At 60.8% G+C, this 23558-nt stretch overlaps 1 protein-coding gene across 2 annotated transcripts in view; it reads left to right on the top strand.

Annotated features, from left to right (window-relative positions):
* GRM4 (glutamate metabotropic receptor 4) overlaps window positions 1-23558 on the top strand; it is a 92897-nt gene that overhangs the window by 27146 nt on the left and 42193 nt on the right. For both annotated transcript variants that reach the window (XM_053669332.1, XM_053669336.1), the window contains exon 2: window positions 11249-11465. In XM_053669332.1, the coding sequence (XP_053525307.1) occupies window positions 11249-11465 (217 nt within the window). The remainder of the gene's footprint in view (window positions 1-11248; window positions 11466-23558) is intronic.

Genomic DNA, 23558 nt, shown 5'->3' with positions numbered 1-23558 from the left:
TCCCAGAGGTGTGACCGCAGCACCAGGCTGCACTGAGACCGTCCTTCCCCTTGGGCTCAGCTCCCTAAGGGCAGGGATTTGCCTGCTTTTTTTTTTTTGCTCACTGGGGCCCCCTGGTGCCTACACGGTGCAGGGAGCACAGTGAGTGCTGAGCCAGCAGTACATTCTGAATGAACGCAGGTGCCTGGGTGGGAGGCTCTTGCCAGCCCAGCCCTTGCCAGGGCCCAGAAGCCCTCATTCGGCAGGTGGAGATGGGGCTTCCATGGCAAACGTCCCCCCAAATGGAGCCCCGAGGTGCAACACCACCCTGAGTGCACCTGCGTGTGGCCTTTCCTGAGGATGCCCACAGGAGCTGGGTCAGAGCGGGGGCTGCCAGTGGCCAAGGGTGTCTGGGGGCAGCCAGGAGTCGGAGAAGCCCCCACAGGCTGGGTGCTCACAGCCGGCTCAGCCCCAGACAAGGGTGTCTGGCGGCAGTGCTGGGTCCTCGGGGCGGGCGGGGAGAGGCGGACTCCAGGAGAGGCGGACTGCCAGCCTGCCCTAGCTGCCGCTTGTCCTGCCCACTTCCCAGTTTCCTCACCTGGACCAGGCCAGGGGTTTTCAAACTCTTTCTTTAAAAGCAGGTGTTTTCCTAACAGAATACTGTAAAGAAACTCATTTGTGAGAATCAGGTAAACACAGACTGCTGCTGTGGTTCACCCACTCATTCATTGATCGTTCAGTTCATTTGCGGAGCCTGCGAAATGAGGGCTTTTGTGCCAGCTGCTGCCCTAAGTCCCGGGGCTGTGGCAGTGAGTGAAGCAGATGAGAACAAAAACCCCCCAAATTAACAGCCATGTTCCTGTGGGCTTGACATTCAGTGGGAGGCAGAGGATCAAGAAGACATGTGGATGACGTGTACAGTATTGTAGGTGGTGATAAATGGGAACGGCCTGTGCAAAGGCACTGAGGTGGGTCCTGCCTGGTGTGTTGGGAGGAACAGCATGGAAGCCGGAGCGGCTGGAGCAGAGCGAGCAGGGCAGGCAGTTGGATGTGGGCTCAGGAGGCTGAGGGGGAGGGTGGGCTGGGGCCTGGTGAGCCGCGGCCCGACCTTAGCTTTCTCTCTGGCTGAGATGGAAGGCTCTTGAAAAGAGGAGGGGCTGGATCTAGCCGGAGTTTCAGTCGGGTCGCTCAGGCTGCCAGGCGAGCGGTGGACGGTGCCTGTGGGGGGCTGGCGGGTGGTACGTGCGGGAGGTGGGAGACCAGCCTGCCGACAGGCCCAGGGTGGTAGCAGCAGAGGAGGAGCTGTGCTGGGTTCTGGTTCTGTTTCCAAGGTGGAGCCTGCAGTAGCTGCTGATAAATCCTGTTTGGGAAAGGAGAGGAGTCGGGGTTGTGTCCGAGGTTGGTCTGGCTGGGAAGGACTTGGGCAGGATCTGGGGGTCAGGGGCTCAGTCAGCTCTGGGCCTTGGGAGTTTGAGATGCCCGTTTGCTGACCACAGGGAGCAGGCAGTGGGTTGGAGCCCGAGTTTGGGGGCACATCATCTTGCTGTGGGAGGCCTGGGAGTGAGTGGAGAGAGAGACACGGGCTGGGCACTGCGCCCTGGGGTCACCAGGGTCTGTCAGGGAGAGGAGGCAGGACCAGCAAGGAGGCTGGGGAGGGGCTGCCTGGGAGGAGGAGGGCACTAAGAGGGGGGCTGGGCTGCCAAGTGGGGGCTCTGCATGGTCAAGTGCTGCAGTGGGGAGGGGTGTTAAGTGTGTGGAGGACCAGCTGGAGGGCTTGGGGCCAGGACCCCCCCAAGCCACAGCCTGGCCTTCTGTCCTGGGGGGTCACCTGGCCTTGCCTGCTTGACTGCACCTTCCTTCCGAGCCGGTTTTGGCTTTGTCCTTGCCCAGGGCCCTCTCCCCAGCAAAAGCCCCAGAGCTCTAGTGGGGCCTTCCTCCTGCCAGCCTGGCTGGGGCTTGGCCTGGATGTGCCAGAACTCACCTGGAGTGACGGTGCTGTGACTTGTGTCGGGTGGAGTTCAGTAGTGTTAACGCACCTGCTGAATCACCACGAAGCTGTGTGGTTCACACGGTGTGGACGTTCACTTGGGGGCGGGCTAGGCAGACTGTGCCAAATTTCCTCTCGGCCCGGCCACGCCCCATTGCTGGTCCTCGGTATGTGGGACACGGTCAGTGGGAACCCTCTCGCTGGAGTGGTCCCGGTGCTGCAGCCTGTGGGTGCCGCCGATTTTGTGGAAGAGGCTTTTGGATGTCACCCCCACAGTGCGAAAGTCCCTCCCTCCGTCCTCACCTTGTGAGTCCAGTGGGGCGGGGGGTCATTAAGCCCACATTGAACAGAATGTGGAAACTGAGGCACAGAGATGTGGACCAGCGTGCTCCAGGGGTGGTGGGGGGCTGCGCAAAGTGCCCGGGGCAGGAGTGAGTGTGGAGTGCGGTCAGAGTCAGGTGGGCTTAGGGGGGAGTACAGGTGCTGGAGTCGGCTGACCCTGGATCCAAATCCCTTTTTGCCACTTGCTGTGTGCTTTTTGTTTCTGTATTTTCGTGGGCCTCAGTTTTCTCACCTGAGAAATAAGGTAATAATTAGTGTTCACTTCCCAGGGTCATCGGAGAAGGGTTGAAGGAGATAATCCCTGTGAAGCGCTGGTGAAGCCCAGGCTACTGCTCCTCGAATCACCACTAACACCGGAGCACCCTCTTGCCTGCCGCCACCTCCGCCCAGTTACCAAGGTGCCCGGCCCCGGTCCAGCCAGTTGCCTGTCCCTGGTGCCTGTCTAGCTGCAGCTTCAGCTTGGCCCCCTGGGACTGCAGCCGTCTGGGCTGGTCCAGAGCCCCGGCGCCCTGGGCAGGGCAGCGGCCCGGCAGTGCCAGCTCCCTGAGCCATGGGAGCCCTCTGGCATGCACGGACCCCAGCTGTGCACAGACAACGGCGTGGCGATGCCCAGAGGGAAGGGGGTGGGGAGGCAGAAGAGGGTGAAGGGGAGATGAATGGTGATGGAAGGAGACTGGACTTGGGGTGGTAACACACAGTACAGTATGCAGATGATGTGTTGTAGAATCGTATACCCCAAACCTGTATAGTTTTATTACCCGGTGCCACCCCAATCAACTCAAAAAAACAAAAAGCCCAGATTTGCCTTCAGGCGGGCCCAGGTGCCACCCCTGACGCCAGCGCTAGTGACAGGGGTGGTCCTCAGCTTTCTGAGCCGCACCTCCTCCTGGATGAACTGGGATGGCGTTCCCTGCCTCACGGCGTGGGATCGGCAGCCGGGGAGTCCGGGTTCACTGAGTGCTGTACCTGGTATGTGGATGGGGGTGGAATGTGGGTTTGCACACCTCTTTCCAAGCCTCTGTGACATCCACTCCCCCGCGTGAGCCCCACAGTGGGGCGGACGGAGTCCAGAGTCTCGCCCCCTGTGCCCACTTGGCCGGTGAGGAGACGGGGGCTCACAGGAGAGGTGACTTGCCCACGCTCACAGGCCCAGGCAGCGGGCGCAGTGGCCTGCCTCTCGCCTCCAACACTGGGGCTTTGAGCCCTTCCTGGAAGAGGGGCACAGCACGGTGGGCCCCTGGGGCTCCCCCAGGTCCCTGCCCTCCTTTGAGGGCCTCCGTCCCCCCCGTGCCTGGCCTCCCCCACATGCATCATCCTTGACAAGGTTATGGAGTCAGCATGTAAAACCTACAAAAAATGAGTATAATTTATTGATCTACATTTTGCTGATGAAATAGGACAAGTGCTGATTTGAGGATTTCACTTGCTCTCAGCTGGCGTCCCCTCAGCAGCCGCTGTCTCGCTGAGTGCGTTGGAGCCCTCCTTTGCCAGCCGGCCCGGGCTCTCCCCGCCGCACCTCTCTTCTCCAGCCTTATCGGCCAGTCCCCCTTTTTTTCCGGGGCTCCTAAGAAAACATCATGTTTAAAAGGGTGAGACAAGGGACTGAATAAAGTGCTTTCTGGGGAAATATTTGTTCAAAGGCCTGTTGCCTGCTTTTGGCTGGTTCTCTCCAGGAATACATAATTCGGAACAGGCCCGGAAGTTAGTCCAAGTGTCCACTAGCTCTCCCGATCAGTGTCTGGGCAGGCCTGGGGCGGTGAGGGATGCTGGAGGGATCCCTCACCTCCAGCCTTGGAAGGGGCCACGAGAGCACCTTCCGTGTGCCAGGCACTGCCGCAGGGCGGCCCACTGACCGCAGAGAGATGCCTGTGGCTGCCCCCCGGGGAGTGTCAGGCCACAGGGGAATCAGAACTTGGTCCCTGACAGCTCCGTGGCCTCAGCAGGGCCCCAGGGCTCTGAGCCCCACCCACTGGAGGTGTCCACAGCACCGTGGAGCTTGTCATCCTCAAGCTGGCTGTGTGGGAGGGCAGCAGCGGCCCCTTTGTTTATGGCGTGCCTGCCCTGTGCTAAGTGCTGTGCCAGGTGCCCAAGGGCACAGTGGTGAGAAGGTGGTCCCTGGATTCGTGGAGCTGGTGTTTTAGGGGGAGGTGGGTGGTGAACAAATAAGTGAGCAAATACAGAGCATGTTAGAAAGTGACCGTTGTGCGGGGGGTCAAAGCAGACTGTGGTGGGGATGGGTGCCGGGGAGGGGAGCAGAGTTGCTGCTGTTCAGCCGGGCGGTCGGGAAGGCCCCCCTGAGAAGGTGACACTGGAGCATTCTTAAGGGAGGGAAGAGAGGAGCCACGTGCCTGTCTGGGTGGAGGAGCATTCTGGCACAGGGAATGGCCAGGGCAAAGGCCCCGAGGCAGAGTGTGCCTGGCACGTTCACTGCACAGCCAGGAGGCCAGTGTGGCTGGAGCCACGATGGGAGTGGCTGCAGATGAGGTTGGAGGACATGTGTGCAAAGATGCTCTGGTAAAATGCCAGGTGTTGCTGCTGATTTTGACAGCTCGCCCTGCACTGAGCTGGAAAGGGCATTTTATTAGCACCTGGCTGCGCTCCTGGAGAAAGGCCGGCATGTGAGTTTTGCTGGAAGAGGGGAGACCTGTTCCCTTTCTGTCTCCTGCCCCCAAAATGCTCCGTTTCTGGCTGCAGGTGCTGCGAGCTCTTCCACAGCCATTTCCCCGTTACGACGTCAGGAGAGAAAAGAGGCCACTTGTGACTCTTGGGCTACGCTGGGGGGTGGGATGGGAGTGGGCCTGGCGAGGGGCCCTGACCTGGCCAGTGGGGCACTGCTGACCACAGAGGTGCCCGCACATTCTGGCTGTGCCTGTGGCTTTAGGGAGAGGAGTCAGTGGCTGTGAGCCCCCCTCCTGCAGCTGTGGGTGGAGTTGGTGATCCTAATTAAAAGCTTGGGTCCAAAAGGCTTGATGAGAGAATGTCTAATTAAATCAATTTCATCTCGTCTGGGAGACAGAGGTTTGCTTATGATCTTGGTGTTGGAGACAGATGGGCCACTTCAGCCCTCAGGGTGACAGCCAGGAGTGGAGGTGGGCTAAGCACAGAGGGGAGTGGGGCTGGCCGCCCCGCCTCGGCTGCCCAGAGGACCCTGCCCCACAGGAGATGTGGGTGGCCCTTCTGAAGGCTGCCACTCTCACCCTCAGAGTCTGCATGTGTGTGGCTCACTTGTGTAAGGGGAGAGTTAGTGGCACGGGCTGTGGGCTAGTTCTGCGTTCACATCCTGGCTCAGCCACTGGCTGGCCTGCTGACCTTGGACAAATGACTGCACCCCTCTGTACTTCAGTTTGGGGACAATGAGGAGAATGAGAGGGCCTGCTTTACAGGGTTACTGTCAGACTGAAGGGTTAAGGCACGTGAGACAGCTTAGGTCAGTTCTTGCGCACAGTGAGCACTCCAGGGTGAGTGCTCCCAGTGCTGATGCACTCTGTGTGTGCGTGCATGTCCGTCTGGCTGGATTGAAGTTGATTCGGCCCTCCTGGCCTGTGCTGCGTGTGAGCCTGACACGTCCAGGTGTGTGAGGCAGAGAAAGGACCCGTCCGGGCTCTCCTGGAGCAAGAGCACTGTGTGGCCATGTCGGCCGTGTTGGCGAGGAGGTTCTGCAGGAACGAGCCACCCCCTGGCCTAAAGCGCACACATGCAGCTCCTGCCCAGGTGCTCGGCTGGGTGCTCTGCCCCGCTCACGGGCCTTTGCACTGGCTACTCCCTCTGCACAAAACGCCCTCCCTCAGATGCCCACGTGGCTTCCTCCTTTGTCTCCTGGGGTCTTAACTCAGAAGTCACCTTGTCAGAGGGGGTGTCCCTGGCCCTTCTGTGTGACGGTGCCCTGTTCCTTGCTTTCCTTCTTTTTCCTCCTGGGTCCTCCTCGCCATTAGCAGCTCTGCGTCCCCGTCCCCTTTCCACCACTGTCGCTGTCCAGACTGGGTGCCTCACAAGGGCAGCGGTCACTGTTCACCCCCAGGACTGGCAAGCTGCACACACACACAGGTGCACTTGGCATCCACCTTCATTGTTGCTCAAGCCTGGAAGCAGCTTTTGTCTTTCCACACCTGGCATGAACCTGCTTGTCTCTGAAGAAGCGGGAGACCGAGGCTTATTCCAGGGCGCCCTCCCCCTTCAGTCTTGTCAGCCCTTCCGTAAGTGAGGCTCCACTGGGGCCAGCTGCAGACACACTGTGTGTCACTCAGCGAGTTTCACCGTCCCTCCCCAGGGCATCTCCCACAATGCAGTAGGGTCACTGATTTTGGGACTGGGGTGAATCCACTTCTCTCTCTCTGCTCCCCACAAACCCCACGTGGCCTTGCCCAGCACAGTGGGGTGCCTTAGAAGGCCTGCTGAATTGACAAGTAGACCAAGCATCCCAGCACCTGAGGGGATGTGCCTGGTGCCCTTGGAGCAGCCTGACTTCGTGCTGTGGGAGGGCCGAGCACTCTGTGGAGGATGAAGGCAGAGGGAGGGCTGCCTGGAGGAGGTGAAGTTTGAGCTGGGGTTTGCCTCACAGGGAAGATTGGATATGAAGAGATGAGGTCACAGGCTCTGTGGACAGGGAGGAGGGAAACAGACAGACAGACGGACCTAGAGCGGGACCTGTGTGGCTGGCCGAACACTGCTGGGATCTGGGTCCTTGCTGGCTCTCGCCCTCTGAGGATGTGACGGGAGGTGCCACGTCCCCAGCACCTAGAGCAGCACCTGGCACCCAGCAGGTGCTCAAAGTGTGTGAGGGTGGGGCGGCGGAGAGGGAGGAGCTGGGGGCAGGGTGGGCGTGGCTGTCTCCCTCCCTCCCTCTCACGCTGCTGCTGCTGCTGCTGTGGTGAGAGGAGAAGAATGTCCCTGAGGAGAATGTTAAACCGGAGCCTCCTCCACTCCCGCTGCTGCTGGAGATAGTGAGAGCTGAGGGGGCCATCAGAGGCCCACTCAGGCCAGGCTATCGCAGTCACCCTGCCCATGGTGTCCCTGGGCGGTTCCTGGCTCTCTCCGGCCTCACGCCAGGCTGCGGTGGGGCTCGGGTGGGGCTCGGGTGGGGAGGACTGTCTTGGAGGGGAGGCGACTGCGGACCTCCAAGCACGGCAGACCCCCGAGACTGAGACGGCTGAGAGCTGGAGGTGGAGGGGCGGGTACAGGGGAGAGTCCTGGGGTAAAAAAATGTCAGGGGCAAGGGGAGAGGGCTGGCGAGAGGAAGGCGGGACAACAGCTCCCACGAGAGTGCTTGCTGCCCGCGGGCTCTGCCCCAGGGGCTTCTCACGAGTAGCCATCACAGCCTCAAAGACAGGGATCGTCCTGTTTGGCCGCTGAGGAAAGGGAGGCCCAGAGAGGTGAAGTGACCGCCCAAGGTTTCCCAGCTGGTGGGTGGCTGAGCTGTTTAGCTCCAAGTCTCTGCCTGAAACCACCCCCCAGGGAACTCGGGAGCGCTGGAGCTGAGAGAGCTGGCAGAGGGGCACATGGAAGGGTGCTGGGGGTCCCCTGGGCCCTCCTACCCTTTGGGGGGGTGGGGGCAAGCAGGGCGGTGCATCTGACGCTGCTGGCAGGCTGGGCTCTCGGGGAAGGGCTCTGTGTCCTGACAGCTGGTCGGCGTTGGTCCGTCTGCCGTCCCCGCCGGGCCGAGGGCCTGAGTGGGAGTGGGGATGGGAGGTGGTGTGGAAGGAGGAAGGAGGGGTGCGTGGGATGTGCTTCTCCGTCCTGTTCTGCCACCTGCCCTGACACCTTCCGGGGCCTCCTGCCCTCTGCCGTGTGGTGCGACGCCCTTTTGATTCTGGGCCGTGTTGGGAGAGAACGTTTGAAGTAGGAGCCGATCTTCTAATTAGCAGGAGGCTGGGTTCCTGGGTGTGTGGTTAGGGCGGGCAGGCGGGAGGCGGGCTACCGAACACGAGGACAGACCTGCTGTCTCCGCCCGTCGAAGGCTGCCCCGCGTCCGGCAGCAACCTCTGCCCCCTTCTCCAGCTCAGGCGTCAGGGACTTCTGTCCAGAGCGATGAGTTGGAGGTGGCGTTAATTTTGTTCTGTTTTATTGACAAATTAAAAAATAAGGACATTTCAGACACGTGCAAAAGCACAACAGAGGGCCCCGAGCGCTCCCAGGTGTGCCGTGCACAGGCGCCGGCTCCGGGCGGGGCTGCCTCTTTGCCCACACTCTGCCACCCAGGCCCCTGAAGGGCACCCGACCCCATCGGATGGCTTCATCCCGAGCTGTTTCGGCGCGTGTCTCTAAGAGAGTGGGTCTCAGTGGGCACAGTGGTGTCCCCAGGGGATAGTTGACAATGACTAGAGACATTTTTAGTTGTCACAGCTGGGCGGGGGTGTGTGCCATGGCATGTAGTGGGCAGGGGATGGGGGTGCTGCTGACCCTCCCACAATGCACAGGACAGCCCCCCAGCAAAGAATGGTCTCCCCAAAGACCATACTAATGGTGTCGAGGCTCAGGAACCCTGCTCTGAGACACAGGGGCTCTGAAAAACCAACTAACTGCAACAACAACGTCATGATCAGACCTCAGACACAGTAATGTTTTTTAAATGAACCATCCACTAGCCAGCCAGAGCCCACATGTTGGAGGATGCCGTTTCAGGAAGGCAGGGAGACGCAGACGCTCACCAGGATTCAAATGTGGTCTGGGTTCTGAATGGGAGCTCTGTTTGTGTGGAGCTCCACGCAAGAGGTGCAGGAGGTACAAGGCGAAAGGCCCCCGGCAGCCCCGCGCAGCCCCCGGGTCCCTCCCCAGAGTTTACAGCTGAGCGTGCAGGGCCCCGCACGCCACGAGCAGGTCTGCGCCCTGAGTCCGTCGTGCTGTGTTTACACCTGTGCCTCAGAGAGTGGCCCAGAGCAGCCGTGGAAGGCAGTGCCTGCCCTTCTTCGCAGCTGCAGGGTATTCCTTGCATGGCCAGAGCTTCTTTCACCAGGCTGTTTCCAAAGTGTCACTGTTGCAGAGGGCGCTACAGGGAATGACGTAGAACAGTGGTCCCCAGCCGTTTTGGCACCAGGGACTGGTTCACTGGGTCACTCGCCCTCCGCTCACCTCCTGCTGTGTGGCCTGGTCCTCGGCCCGGTCTGCAGCCCGGGGGTCGCGGACCCCCGACGTAGAGCATACCATTCAACAAAGACCACAGAACTGTAAGGAGAGGGTGGCTCAGCAGACCCAGAACGCCAGTCGTCGGTCCACCCCTCCCCCAGCCGCACCCCAGCCTCCCGGGGACTGGGTCCTTTCCCTGCTGGGGCATTGCAGGGGCTGAGTGCGGCCATGCCTATTTCATAAGAGGGGTCCTCAGTGGAAAATGCACCCCAGCTCTCCTTGGGGATAGGGCACAGACATAGGCTAGGTGGGCAACCACTTACTGTCCAGCCCTTTTGCCTCCAGCATGTTTTCCCACCCTCAGTGTTTATAGGGACTGAAGCTCTGGCCACGAGTTGTTTTGTCCTTGTTTTTGGCCAAGATTGAATCTTAGTGATTCCTCAGGGACATAAATTTTAGGTTTGACATCAGCCCAGATCTGTATGCCGACCCCTGCACCCTGCCACCCTGGTCTGCTGAGGGCATGGCAGAGGGGAAGCAGGAAGGGCACGTTTTGCTGGGCACGGAGGCCGGAATGGTGAGCGTGGGCAGGAGCGTCCCCGGGCAGCCTGGGGTAGGGGAGGGCCTGTGAGGAGCCCACTGGGGATGTGAGTGTGGGCTGGGGGGGAGTGAAGGTGCAGGAGGGTCCACGGCCGTCCAGGCGCTTTGGGGGTGGTGATGTCAGCCACCGGAGGAAGGGGTGCTAAGGGCTCTGCATCTCACCTTTTCCCAGGGTGGGTGGGTCGGGGCTGTGACCCGGAAATGCTCCATGGCTGTGGGAGCCCGGCTGGGGCAGCGGGCCTGGAGTCTGCTGCTGGGAGGCTGTGGACCTGGCGGCCCCTCCCCGTCTGGGTTTTGAGTCCCAGGCTGTGCAGAGGAGGACTTCCTGGAGGCCCCACCCACAGTGGCCTCCTGGGACGCAGTCCATGGGAGGGTGGGCCTGGAGGGAGCTGGAGCCTGGGCTCTGTCCCCTCCGGAGGAAGGAGCCTGGGCCCGCAGGGAGTTGTGGGGACAGGGCTCTGCTGGGTGGTGAACTAGGGGGTGTCTGGGGGAAGGGGGGAAGGAGATGGACCAAGCGACCCCTCAGGGCTCCCTCTCACTACCTTTACCCCGCCACACCCCCAGGCCCCACCATCTCACTCACCTGGGAATTTTCTCCAGCTGTTTCAGGGGTGCCCAACCTGTGGCCCAAGGGTCACACGCAGCCCAGAATGGCTGTGAGTGTGGCCCTGTACAAGATCATAAATTTATTTGAAACATTATGAGATTTTTTTGTGATTACGTGTTGCAGTGTATTTAATATCTAGGTGGCCCAGAGATGCTAAAAGGTTGGACACCCCTGGCCCAGAGGTCCCTGGAGTGTGTATCACCCACGTGTATGTGTGCATGTGTGTGAGATTCCTGACGACTCTGTGGCATGTACGTGTGTGCCGTTGGGGGACCACCAGCCACCTGACCCAGACGAGGCTGCTGGGAGATTTCTGGAGGCCAGTGAGGCCGACGAGACAGTCACTTCTCACTCTGCCGCAGCCTCACTGCTGCTGGGTGTGGGGAAGGCCCGGGGCACAGGGTCTGGGAGAGCTGACCGGAGGCGGGAGGCGTCGGGACCCTGGGCCGGAGCCAGGGGTGGGGCCAGCCAGGCACCTGCCCAGCCTCCCTCTGGGCCTCGGGTTCCTCCACGTCCCAGGCTCTCCCCAGTGTCAGAGGAGGCCGTGCCCCCGGGGAGGGCTGGGGCTGTTCAAGGCCATGGGACAGGAGGAAGGCCGGTGTGTAGGGGTGTGGTGCTGGTTGGGCAGGGTGGGGGTGCCAACCACCCCCATTAGTGGCCCCTCTCACCCCCAGATCCCCCAGATCAGCTACGCCTCCACAGCCCCCGACCTGAGTGACAACAGCCGCTACGACTTCTTCTCCCGAGTGGTGCCCTCGGACACGTACCAGGCCCAGGCCATGGTGGACATCGTCCGCGCCCTCAAGTGGAACTACGTGTCCACGCTGGCCTCGGAGGGCAGCTACGGCGAGAGCGGCGTGGAGGCCTTCATCCAGAAGTCCCGAGAGGACGGTGAGTCAGGTGCCCCTCTGCAGGGTCCTGCTCGGGGATGGGGGGCTGTCACAGCACAGTGGTGAGCACGGGCCAAGAGCCATTCTCCGGGTCCTGCTGGGGGCTCTGCCTGCCCTGGGCCCTGCCTCCTGTGGGCCTCAGGCTGCGCTTGGAGCTCTGGGGACTGGACCGTGGCTGTGCCAGGCAGCGGGGTGACCCCTGGGGGTGAGGGCTGGATGTGAAGGGCTTTTGCAGGTGAGGCAGACGTAGGGGACTGTCAGTGCTTCTGCCGTGGGAGCTGGTGGGGCCGCTGCCGTTCCAGGGCAGAGAGGAGGGGACGGGGGACGGATGGGGGTGGCCTTGACTAAGAGGACCTCAGGGGGCACGCTATCAGGTTCTTGGAGCAAGGGTTGTGGGAGGGTCAGGAATTCGGGGTCCCTAAGACTAAACAGTCTGGTGGCGGTGAGGTCAGGGGCTGTGGAAGTCACATCTCACTTCCGTCTCGGCTCCGGCTTCAGTGAAGTCAGTGCCCGGTGGGTGGGATTTGAGGACTGTGGAAAAGTGGTGTGTGTCCTCGGGCTCCTCCCACTTCACGGGCTTCCCTTCCCTGGGTAAGCTCACTGCTTTCCCTTAATTGCTTCAGAAGCTCTTAGTATTAGGAAGTGGTAAGAGGCAAACAACAGGGTTCAGTACCTTGGAGGGCTGCAACCTGGGCCTCCGAGTGGGTCTGTTCCAGGGGCCCAGCTGCTGAGGGCAGCCCCCTCGGGCTGTGGTGGTAGCCCCTGGGTGGGGGGCTCTGCCCGAGCTGGGCGAGCCCTGCCTAGAGCGACGGCTGATTGAGGGCAGTGGGGCTGAGAGATGAGCCTGTCTGCATGGGGTGTGGGGGGGTGGGAGGCCCTTGCTCCTCCCGGCAGACCCACCTGCCGGTGGAGAGGCCCCTCTGCCCTCTCCGGAGGCCTTTTCTCCATAATAGCCCCCGAGGCACACTCAGCCTTGGGGGGTGGCGTCCGTGTGTTTATACCCGAATATCCATGGGCTCTAATTGCTTTTTCTAAGGACCAGTGTCCAGGGGCTGGTGTTGGTAACACCCTTTGGGCATAATCCCGCTGTAAATCTTGGATAAACCCCTTTAATTGTACGGCCAAAGCCACTTGGGTACCTGCAGCAGCGACTGACAGATGGCTGCTCCTGCTCCAGCGGCTGGGTCCCCAGAGGGACGAAGGGCTGGCCGGCCCCACTCCCACCTCCAGCCAGATGGGGGCAGCTCCCCGAGACCCCGGTGACGGCGTCACACCCTGGTGCGGTGCCAAAGCCCCCTCCCTCTGGCTGCGTGCATCAGACTCTGGGCTGGCCCGTGTCCCCTCCTTGTAAGCTCATTGCCTTTCTGTCCAAGGCACAACCTCTACAGGATTTGGTGGCAAAGGTGCCGGATGGGGGCAGGGGCAGGAAGTTCAGCATCTTAGTGTTCAGTCCCTGCACTAAGGGACCTACAGCACCCCAGTGCTTTCCAGCCCATTTCTAGTCCAGAAATGCAGAGTGCCTGTGTTACCCCGTTGTCCTGCGTGCTCCCCTCTGTCCTGGGAGGTAGGCACCCCCATTTTACAGGGAGACCTGAGGCACAGTGGGGCCAGATACTAACTGACAGTGGGTCACACAGCACATTATTGGTGGAGAAGGGATTTGAACCCTGGCAGTCCGGCTCCAGGACTAGGGGTCCTGACTGCTTTCATATTCTTGAGACTCCAGCTTCTCTTGTTTCCCACTGTGCTGACTCAGACCCATGTGGACTGGCCCTGTGCGCACACGCGCACACACACACACACACGGAGGCAGGAGATGTGTGTGAGGTCTGGGTATTGCATTTTATCTGAAACTAATTTTTCGCAAGCACCTAATCAGGCATTGGATAGTTAGAAAGTAGATATAATTTATTTTCCTCAAGATTTTAAGGACTTACACAAAATGAAGAGATGTAGCCACTCTCCCAGAGCCCCGAGCTCAAGGACACCCCTGCCCTGGCACCGGCGCCCCCCCAGCACCCTGCCTCCTGCTCCCCCTGCCGTGGCTGGGGGCCGGGCCTCCCACCTGGCACACTTTCCCGTGTCTCCAGATGCTCCTGCCGTCGCCCTGCCTGCTAAATGAAGTTTGATCTGGGGGGACCGTCGGTAGGTGAGTGAGAAGGAGAGGAGAAAGAAAGCCATGCTCCGGCTGGCCAAACGGAGATCAGAACTGAACGGTCGGGAGAAAGAGGCTGCTGTACCTTGTAGCCTAATCCCTGTGAAAGATTGAAGGCATCTTCGGCTGAATGTTGTATTGATCTGTCCTCTGAGGTATAAATCAGTGAGCTGCTCAGAGGAGTGTCGGGAAGTGGGGCAGAAGGGAGTGCACCCGCCAGGCTCAGGGCACACATGGGAGCCTTGGTGAGCGCTCGGCCAGCACGTCCTGGGCGCCTGCTGTGTGGTGGGCTCCGGGACCTGCAGGGAGCATAATTGTGCCCATTTTATAGATGGAGAAATGGAGGCCAGAGAGGGTATGTCACTCTCCCAAGGCCACACACGTAGAATGTGGAGGAGCTGGGAGTGGAACCCAGCTCTGGCTTCTGGGCAGAGAGCTCCCAGGTCGCGCCCAGCGCTGACTGAGGCATTGGCGTGGGGCTTAAAGGTAGCAGGGGCTTCTCCCTGGGGTCCCTGGGGGCCTTGGTTCTGGCCCTCTCCAGTGAGCAGTTCTGGCACCCTGGGTTCATCTGGGCCCATTTTCCCAGGGTGGGGACTAGATGGCCTTTCTGGGTGTGGCAAGAAGGGGCCCAGGGGCCCAGGCCTGCTCCTTGGGGATATCCTGTCCCTTGGACGGTGGGAAGTTCCAAGGTCTCATCTCCCTGTTATATCCCCACACCCCCACTGATATTCCAGAGATGCTGGGCAGCTGCCTGTTGCTGGTCTGAGCCAAGCCCCAGCTCCCGGGCCGAGTCTCAGACTGGCATTCGGATGGCCCCTGACAGGGCGGCCACCTCAGCACAGACATGGATGGGGCCTGGCAGGGCCAGCAGCGGAGCCCCGAGGCTGGGCGCCTCCTTGTCCCGCTGGCTGTGTGACATCTCCGCACTCAGCTGCTGTGCTGTGGACGGAGCCCTGGCCCCCTGGAGGCCCTGAGCATGGGGGAGCCTGGCCGGCCGCCGGGAGCCGTGCCGGCCCCTCCGGCTGCTCGTGTTTCTGGGAGGCCGGGAGGAGAGGTGAGCCCCGGGGCACTCCTAGGATCCAGACACCCTGAAGGGTGGACATTTAGAGGGCCCGCCGCCCTGCTTGCTGCCTGCCCCTCATCTTCCGATCGTATCTCCTTCCACGTCTTCTCCGTCTCTCTGCTGTGTCCCCACAGCCCCTCGTTGCTCCTCGGACGCTCCAGGCACGAGCCCACCTCGGGCCCTTCACGCTGGCAGGTCCCTCTGTCTGGAGAGCTCTTTCCCTGGGCGTCCGTGCGGCCTGCGTCCTCAGTGCACTCAGGCGTCTGCCCAGGTGTCCCCTCCACAGAGGCCTCTCTGAGCACTGTACCCACACAGCCTCATCCCCAGCCGGTTCCTCTTCATCCCCCTGGTCCTGCTCTGTTTCTTTAAAACGCTTAAAACACTTGACAAATAAGTCTTCGTTTGTGGTCCGCCAGGGCAGAGGGTTTTTGTTTCTCGTTTTTGCCTCTTTTGGTCTCTGCGCATCCCCAGCCTCTAGCACAGTCCCTGAGTGGCACACAGTAGTTGCTCAGTAAGTGTCTGTGGAACGGACGATTGGTCACAACACCCGGCCCCCAGCCATTCACTTCTTTGGCCCTCTTGCCACCGTGGGCCTTCACGGCTGCTCTTCCTACCTGCAGAAGGGCGGGCGGAGGCTGCAGAGCGTCGGCATCTGGGGTGAAGGCAGGCAGCCCTGGCTCCTCAGCCTCCTTCCCCATCGAGATCTCTGCCAATGCAAGCCTCTGTTGACTCACTGGGGCCAGAAATTCCGAATGAATGAATGAATGAATGAATGAATGTTTAGATGGGTGGGAGAAAGAGAGGCTGAGAAACATCAATGTGTGGTTGCCTCTCACATGCCCCCACTGGGAACATAACCCAGATACGTGCCCTGACAGGGAATCTAACCGGTGACCCTTTGGTTCCCAGGCCGGCGCTCAGTCCACTGAGCCACACCAGCCAGGGCATAAGCAACTATGCAACAGCAGGAGCAGGAGTCTGGGGGGTAGGCCTGAACAGGCCAGAGGGGACCCCGCTGAGGCGGCCGGCCTGTCCTAGGGGCCATGGGACAGGGGCTGATGTGAAATGGAGCTGAGCAGAGTGTCTTTCAGGCCAGCCCTGTGTCCTTTTAAAAGTTCCTTTTTTCAAAAAATAATTATTTCCCAAGGATATGTTTTACAGTTCTAGAAAGAGGAAGGGAGAAAGAGATAGAGACAGGAAGACATCCATGTGAGAGGTATAGGTTGCTTCCCATACCTGCCCTGACCAGGGGTCAAATCCGCAACCTGGGCGTGTGCCCAGACCAGGAACTGAACCCGCAACCTCTGGTGCATGGGACGGCACTCCGACCAGCTGAGCCACCTGACCAGGGCCTCACCCTGTACTTTAAAATTTGCTGGCACTTTGGGAGTGCCACTTTGGGAGTGCTCATGCAATCTTTTGGGAGTGCCCGCGAGATCGTACGAGCACACACCGTCTCCGCCTGCTGTGCCCAGTCCGCTCAGCGCCAGGCGTCCTCTCCGCCAGGTAAGGCTGGGCGCCAGGACCCCTCCTCACTGCAGGCTTCCCTAATCTGCTCCCCCTAATCTGCTCCCCCCAGGCGGAGTTGCTCACTTGGGTGGGGGATGGTCTTCCCCAGGGCTCGCCGCCTGGGAAGCTCGGTGCCCGAGAACTCTCCCTCTGTCTCTTGCACTTGACCCTGAGCTCCGTGAGGCCGGGGAGGGACAGGACCTCACAGGTCTGTGCGCCTCAGCCTCCCTGACAGCCCGGCTGCAGAGGTGTTTGTAGAATGAACAAATAAGAGATCAGACGCCCCACCCTGTGCCCTGGGGCGTGGGACCACCCCCTGGGGCTCCCTTTCCCCCTCCTGATAGGGGTGGGTGCCTCAGCTCGTCTCCAGGGCCCAGCTCTGACACTGATGGGCTGTGTCCTGGCAGTGCGAGGCCCGACCCCAGGCATTCTTCTTGTAAGCAAAGGCCCGTTGGGGCTCATTCTGAAAATACCCAGACATTCAGGAAAACTACTTACTTAGGATAATGCTTCCCTCAGAGGAATACTGGGAAACGAACTGTCCCTCCAGGCCTGAGGGAGCGTTGTCAAATGGGGCACTTCAGGGCCTGGCCTTTGGTTCCGGGCTAAGTGGGGCCAGCTGCACAGGCCAGAGCCTGGGGAGTGGCGCCGGCCTCAGCCCCGTGCATGGGCGCTGGGGGCTGGCAGGGTCCTGCCACTGGCGCAGTGTGTATGAGAGTGGGATGGCCTGCGGCCCCTCTTCAGGGAGAGGCCTCTGGACTGTCCCTCCAGTTGCCCCCTGGACTCACCGCCCAGGGACCCGGCCAGCACACCCTGCCCACTGACCAGATATTCTCCAAGGGCAAGGGAGAACAGTGCAACAGAAGTGGACAGGAGTGGCAGGTGGTCAGGGAGGGCCTTTCTGCAGAGCGACACAGTGTGGATGCGAGCTGTGGAGGTCTGGGGGAGAGAGCCCCAGGCAGAGGGACCGGCAAGTGCAGTGGCCCCGAGGTGGGGGCCTGCCTGGCACTTGGGGAACAGCTGGGAGGCAGGGGCAGAGGTGTGAGGGGAGAGAGGCTGAAGAAGAAGGGCAGACCCCACGGGGCCTCTCGGAGGGGCTTCGGTTGTTGCTCCGAGTAAGATGGGAGCCAGCGGGGGCTGTGCACAGGGGAGGGACACGAACGGACTTGGGTCTAGCAGGGTTGTGCCGGCTGTTGTGTGGGAATAGACCGCAGGGCTGAGGCAGGAAGGCCGGCGGGGAGGCTCCTGCTGCCGTCCAGGTGAGAGGAGAGAAGACTCGGATGAGGAAGGTCGGGTGGCGAGGGGGGACAGGTTCGGGTGTGCTGTGAAGCTGGAGTCCACTGGACTTGCCCTCTGGCTGTGTGTGAGCCAAGGGCAGGGTGTCGCCTGGGCATGTGGCGGCAGCACCCTGGAGAGCCCCCACCCCACCCCCAGGGCACAGCTGTGGTCTGCTCGGGTGGGCAGCAAATGGCCGTCGCTCCGGCGGTTCTCAGGCAGCCTGTGGGCGCTGAGCGGAAACCTCATCTGCAAAGTGCAGATCCCTTTCCCTTGATTTTGTGATCAATTTTTTTAGCCCAATATGTTTATTTCTGGGCACTGTCGTAAATCCTTTTGGGGTGAGGCAGGTCTGAGTGCAGTTTTACACCTGAGACGAGAGCTTTAGAAGCAGTTGTCTCCCAAAACCTCTGCACCCGACTGAACTGTTGTGGGAGGTGGGGCAGGGTGGGAGGAGAGCCTGGGTGGGGGGGTCAGTGCGGGGAGCAGGAGGGTGCTCGGGCTAGTGAGCTGTGCGACCGAACTTGGTTCTTTGTGCCGCCTCCTCCTGACGGTGAGTGGGGGCGGCTTTCCTGAAAGGGCAGCGGGCCCAGGGCCAGCGAGCGGCGGGGGTGGGCGGCCTTGGCCAGACGCTGCCCTGCTCTGCCATGGGCTTGCTGTGCGCCTTCGGACAGGCCACTGTTCCTCTTTGGCTCTCAGTGTCCCCGTCTTTAAAATGAGATACATGCAGTCCCTACTTTGTTGGTGGTAAGAATAACAAAAACAGCTGCATTAGCCATCAGAAAGGTCAGGAAAGCGAGATGAGGGGCTGCCTCCGAGGCCTGGGGCCCCAGAGGCGAGCGAGTGCCTGCACGGGGGTCTCTCCCTCCCACGGTGGCCGTCCTCATCCTCCTCTTCATCTCGCATGGCACGTTATGTCCGTGCTCTGTTTCGCGGTAGACGGAATGATCATATGGGTATTCTATGCAAATGCTCATTTTTAATGAGCCAGAAGGAAAGCTAACGAGCATTTTGCAGACATCTTGGGCCCAAGGGAGGCCTTGGGGTGGGAGAGACAGGGGGACAAAGTGACAAACAGGAGGAGAGAGGAGGAGGGGAAGAGAAGAAATTGTAGGGGACAGAGGAGGGGCTGCACAGGGGGAGGGGGACGCCGGCCCCCGCGCCCTGTCTTTCAGAGGCTGCCTGCCCACCCCCCTGTACAGATTGGGAAGAGAGAGGAGGCCGCTTACCCGTCACCCCGGAAGGCAGGAGGGAGAGGGAGGGAGTGGAGAGGGAGAAGACAGGCTGGACGGAGGGAAGGTGAAGGCCGCCAGGACGAGGCTCTGGCTTGTGGGGCTCGGTTTTCTCGTCTGCACACTGGATGTAATACCTAAGAGTGGGTGATTGGGAGGCGCTAATGAGAGGACTGTGAAAAAGTATTCAACTGAGGAGTGCTGCGTGAACATGGGGGACCATGGAATAATGGGGGAGCAGGGCATGTGTGTGTGTGGAGAGAAAGGCAGGGAGGAAGGATGGATGGGGCAAGGGAATGAGTGGGGTACGAGAGGAAGAGGAGGGTGGAGGGGCAGGAGCCGGAGGTGGGGCGTGGAGACCTGGACAGTAGGTCAGCTCTTAATGAACTAATTAGCCATTCCCGCGTCATTCTTTAGCGTCTGCGGTCTCCTTCACAGGGGGATGGATATCTGTGCCGTGAGGGCAGGATTCCTGCCTCTCCCACTCGGGGCTATACCCCTAGGACAGCACCTGGCGCTGGGAGGTGCGTAGTAAATTGTTGCTAAATCGGTGACTGCCCCATGCCTGGCACCGGGCCCAGCAGTGGCCATCTCCCCGAGTTCGGAGGCCGATGGGCATAGCAGCATCTGGTCCGATAATGTCCGTGCATTGTGCTAAGTGCAGTGATCGAGTTATTGGGATCATTATGGCACTGGCGGCAAAGGAGCCCGGGTCACCCACAGAGACTTCCTGGAGGAGGGGGCCTGAGCTGAATCCTCAGGAGCAGACAGGAGTTGACTTGGAGTTCCGGAAGGGAAATAAGGCGGAAGGGTGGAGGGAACCGCCTGAGCAGACTCCGTCTGGAGATGGGAACCGCTGGTGTGTGTCGGAACCTGCAGGTGCTGTTGGAAGTGGGGAGCCTCAGGGCATGAGGCTGCAGGGCCTCAGGATGGCCTGAGGTGCTTGGACTTTTCCCTGAGGGAGGTGAGAGCCCCCGAAGGTTCAAGGGAGGTGAATGATGGGGTGGGATTGGAAGTTTGGTGGAGAGCTGAGGGTCCAGGCTGGGCAGACTGAGGTTTGCATGCAGGCGTAGGCTCGGGTGTGGTGAGACAGTCGATAGCAGCAGGTGTGTACAGGGGGTGAGTTCCTGAGGGGTCCGCCTGGTGAGCGGTCGGCAGCACCTGTGTGAATGGCAGGAGCCAGACTGCCTTGGTGGATTGGACTCTTCTCTGGGCCCTGTTTCAGATCAGAAAGGAGCTCTCGATTCTGGGGCATTTACATGTTGTCATAAATGCCACTGCGACATGGGTCCCTACTGACATTTAGTGCCCAGTTTCCCAGGACGACCCTTATACTGCAACATGGGACCATTCCACACGAGGAGAAGTCGTCCCCGCCAAGTGCCTGTTGAGAAAAACTAGCAGCTGGTAGCTCCTCCCCCGGCTCTGGTGCAGGAGCAGGGTCAGCTGAGCACCGCCCCCAGCTCTTCAGCTCCCGGGTGCTCTCCTGAGCCCACTCAGGGCTGCTCCAGGGATTCAGGTGTAGAGTCCCCTTTCCCTTTTCCCCTGATCCCTGCCCCTCCACTCCCATATCTAGCCAAGCAGGTCCCCAGGCTGTGGGGCCCCAGGCTTTTCCCCAGCAGTGTTGGAAGAGCCTGGGGCAGTGTTTTTTCTTTGTGGTGACGGGAGCACCTCTCCTGCCTGTGGCCCACGTCTGGGTCTCCATCCCTGACCTTTGTCCATCAGCTTTACTGCCTGTGTTTCTGGAAAACCAGCCTCTCATGGCACGCTGGGTCCAGCACGCTGGGTCTGGCCGGTGTCCGCTGCTGTCCTCACTGTGGGAGGCCCCCACCCTCACCACTGTCCTCCACCAAGGCCAGTGTCTGGGCACACTCGCACCCACTGTCTGGGTCTTCCCTCCCAGGCACGGTCAGCAGCCCCATTATCGGGTGGGGCGATGGCTGTGGACACACACAGTACCAGGGCGGCACCCAGGCTCCTGTCCTTGGCACGCCCTGCCGTTCTGCCATTGGAGGAGCCGGCTCTTTACCACTCCTCCCCCTGCCCAGCCTGAAGGGGTCAGGGCGAGGGCTGGTGTGGAAGAGGGTCTGGGAGGACTTCATTTCCCCATGCCTGCTTGTGGCAGGTTGCGGGTACTGAGGCCTCTGCAGGCGGGAGACATGCCTGGCGTGCCTGGGTGATTACACTGCAGTGTTTCATTTTGCTTGTCAGTTTCCACTTCCTGGGATGTGGGCTCCTGCATATTTCATCCTGGCCTGCTGCTGCCTGTTCCTCAGGCCAAATCACAGGCCTGCTGCTGGCCCTTAAGCCTGGCCCCTCCCTGCCCTGCTGAGCCTTGGTTCCTGCTTGGGTGGAGCTGGCAGAGGTCATCTTCTCCTGTCCCTTGTCCCACACCCCACACTGGGCTTCCCGCCACCAGCCCAGCGCCAGCTCCTCTGCCCAAGGGGTCTGGGGTGAAGAGGTCAGGCAGACGGCATTGCTGGAAATTAGGCTCAGTTCGGCCAGCATTGCCTCTGTGCCTGGCACTCCGCTGCAACCCAGGGACTTAGAAAGGAGAAAGACACAGTCTGCCCTGAAGGGGCTTATGGGCTAGAGGAGACTGACAGCGATGTCACAGTGTCGGCAAACACATACTGACCACTGACGTGCCCCGCACTGTTCTGAGCACCTTGCACATATTAAACCACTTATTCTTCATATTTTTTATAAGGAGACTAGGCCTGGGGAGGTTAAATAACTTGTCCAAAGTCACACAGCTCTGAAGTGGCCGAGCTGGGATCTGAACCCAGGGGGCCGGCTCCAGCCCTCATGCCCCAAAGCATGAGACTTGCAGAACTGACTGTAGCACAGGCGGGGGCGGCAAGTGCCCGCGGAGAGGGTGTGGTGAGAGCCCCAGTGGGCAGCGTGAGTTCCAGTGGGGGACGGACCGGGGACATTTTGGGAGATGGAGGAGTAATTGGGCCCCTGGGCTGGGCAGGGTGGGGCAGGTGAAGAAGCAGGAAGGTCTGGGAGGGGACTGACGGGAGCTCAAGGACGGAGAGTCCAAGCTGCGGTGGAGAGGGTGGGCCTGCTGTGGTTGCTCGGGAGCTGCGAGGCCCTGGGAAGGGGTGAGAAGCCCCTGTGCGACCCCATCCCCAGCTGTGCCACTGGAGCTGGGGACAGATGGGGGGTCTCGTTCCGTAAGTGGCCCCTTGGCAGAGGATTCTGGATGAACTCTCAGCAGTCCTGGGTCAGACTCCCCCTTCCCTGAGCCAGATCTGAGAAGTGGGTGACTTTCCCCCATTCTCACCGACGGCGGGGAGTGGGGGAAAGGTGGGGGCTGGGGGCCTGGTCGAGGGCAGGGGTCGCCCAGGGGGGCCTTGGGGTGGGGCAGGCCAGGAACCAGCCATGTGCCCCCAGCCCCACACCCCCGCCATCACCTGCCTCGCAACACCTCGGTTTTATTTTCTATTTTTTTCCTCCTTTCTCACTTCAAAGGCGTTTTGCCTAAATGGTTTTGTGTTAAGATATTAGGTCGATCGCTCAGCAAATTTCCCTCTGCTCAGGGCTGAGCGTTATGAATAATGCAGCTCTGAGCAAGGCTGCGGCCGCCCAGGGCCTGGGGGGGGGGCGGGCAGGGAAGGGGGGAGACGGCAGCCTCAGCTCAGAGCCTCATCGCTGCTCTGACGGGCCCCCAGAGCCCACACCCTCCCGCTCCCCAGAATACCTGCCTAGGGCTGGGGCTGTGCACAGGGGATCCCTTTACCCTCACGGCAGCCCTGCGTGTTGGAGGTGGGGTAGTGCATCCCACTCTGTAGTGCAGGAATGGAGGTGCGGGGTGAAGTGGCTTGTACCACCACCAAGTAGGTGATTGAGAGAAGGCGTGCGCCCGCCTGTGCCCAGGCTCAGCCTCCTGTGTTGCACCAGGCCCGCCCTCTGGTGCCTGTGCCCGGCGGGGTTGGTATGAGGGGAGGGTCCGGCAGGCCCAGGGAGAGGGTTTCAGAGGAGAGACGGGACCCACCCCCGTTGCTGCTCCGCAGCCAGGCCACCTGTGTGTGCACCAGCAGCAGAGGGGAGGCATTAAAGGTGCCATGGTGTGGCCCCGGCCGGCCCAACCACTCCAGGGAGGCGTGGGCACGTGTCTTGTGTGCCAGTATGCAGTTTGGTGGCGTGTGACTATGTGCAGGGTGTGACTGGGAGGCTGGGTGTGGTGAGTGTGGTAATATAAGCTGCGTGGCTTCTGCGTGAGCTTGTGAGAGGTACAGCTGCGTGTCAGTGCGTGTCGTTGTGTGGCTGTGGAGGCCGTCTCCGTGTTCCTGCTGCGCGTCCCCGTGTGAGGGTGTGTGGCTGAGATTGCGTGCGTGAGGTGGAGGCGGTGTGTGGTGTGTGATTTGTGCGGGTGTGTGTGTGTTGGGGGGCCTGCTGAGATGTGTGTCCATCCTGAACAGTCCCTGGACCTCCAAGCTATGGTCCCGGGTTCTGCCCAGAACCCTCTCCCTGGGGACAGTTCTGGGTTTGCCTGGTGCCTGGTCCCCAGGACTTACAGACCTCACCAGCCCTGAGTGCTGACCCGAGCTGGCTGAGGCGGTCCCTGTCCTTCCTGCTCCCCCTCCCACCTCAGCAGTCCCTGCCCACTGGGCCTCGCCCACCCGCAAAGGCTGTGGCTCTAGGAGGCAGACCTGGGCCTTCACAAACATCACCATATTTGACCCTCACTCCAACTTTACGAGATGGAGTTTTTTAAAGTCCTTCCCCCATTTTGCAGATGAAAAGCTTGATGCTCAGGGAAGCTAAAGAACTTTTCTGAAGTCACACAGCCCGGAAGCTGAGGTGCTACCATCCTCTGCCCAGGCTGGAGGGCGGGAGAGCTGTGCGTGGGGC

The sequence above is a fragment of the Artibeus jamaicensis genome, unplaced genomic scaffold (assembly GCF_021234435.1).
Source record: "Artibeus jamaicensis isolate MK-2021 breed Jamaican fruit bat unplaced genomic scaffold, CSHL_Jam_final contig_1539, whole genome shotgun sequence".
NCBI lineage: Eukaryota > Metazoa > Chordata > Mammalia > Chiroptera > Phyllostomidae > Artibeus > Artibeus jamaicensis.
The sequence above is the reverse complement of the archived record's forward strand: the minus strand, read 5'-3'. Positions and strand labels throughout refer to the sequence as shown.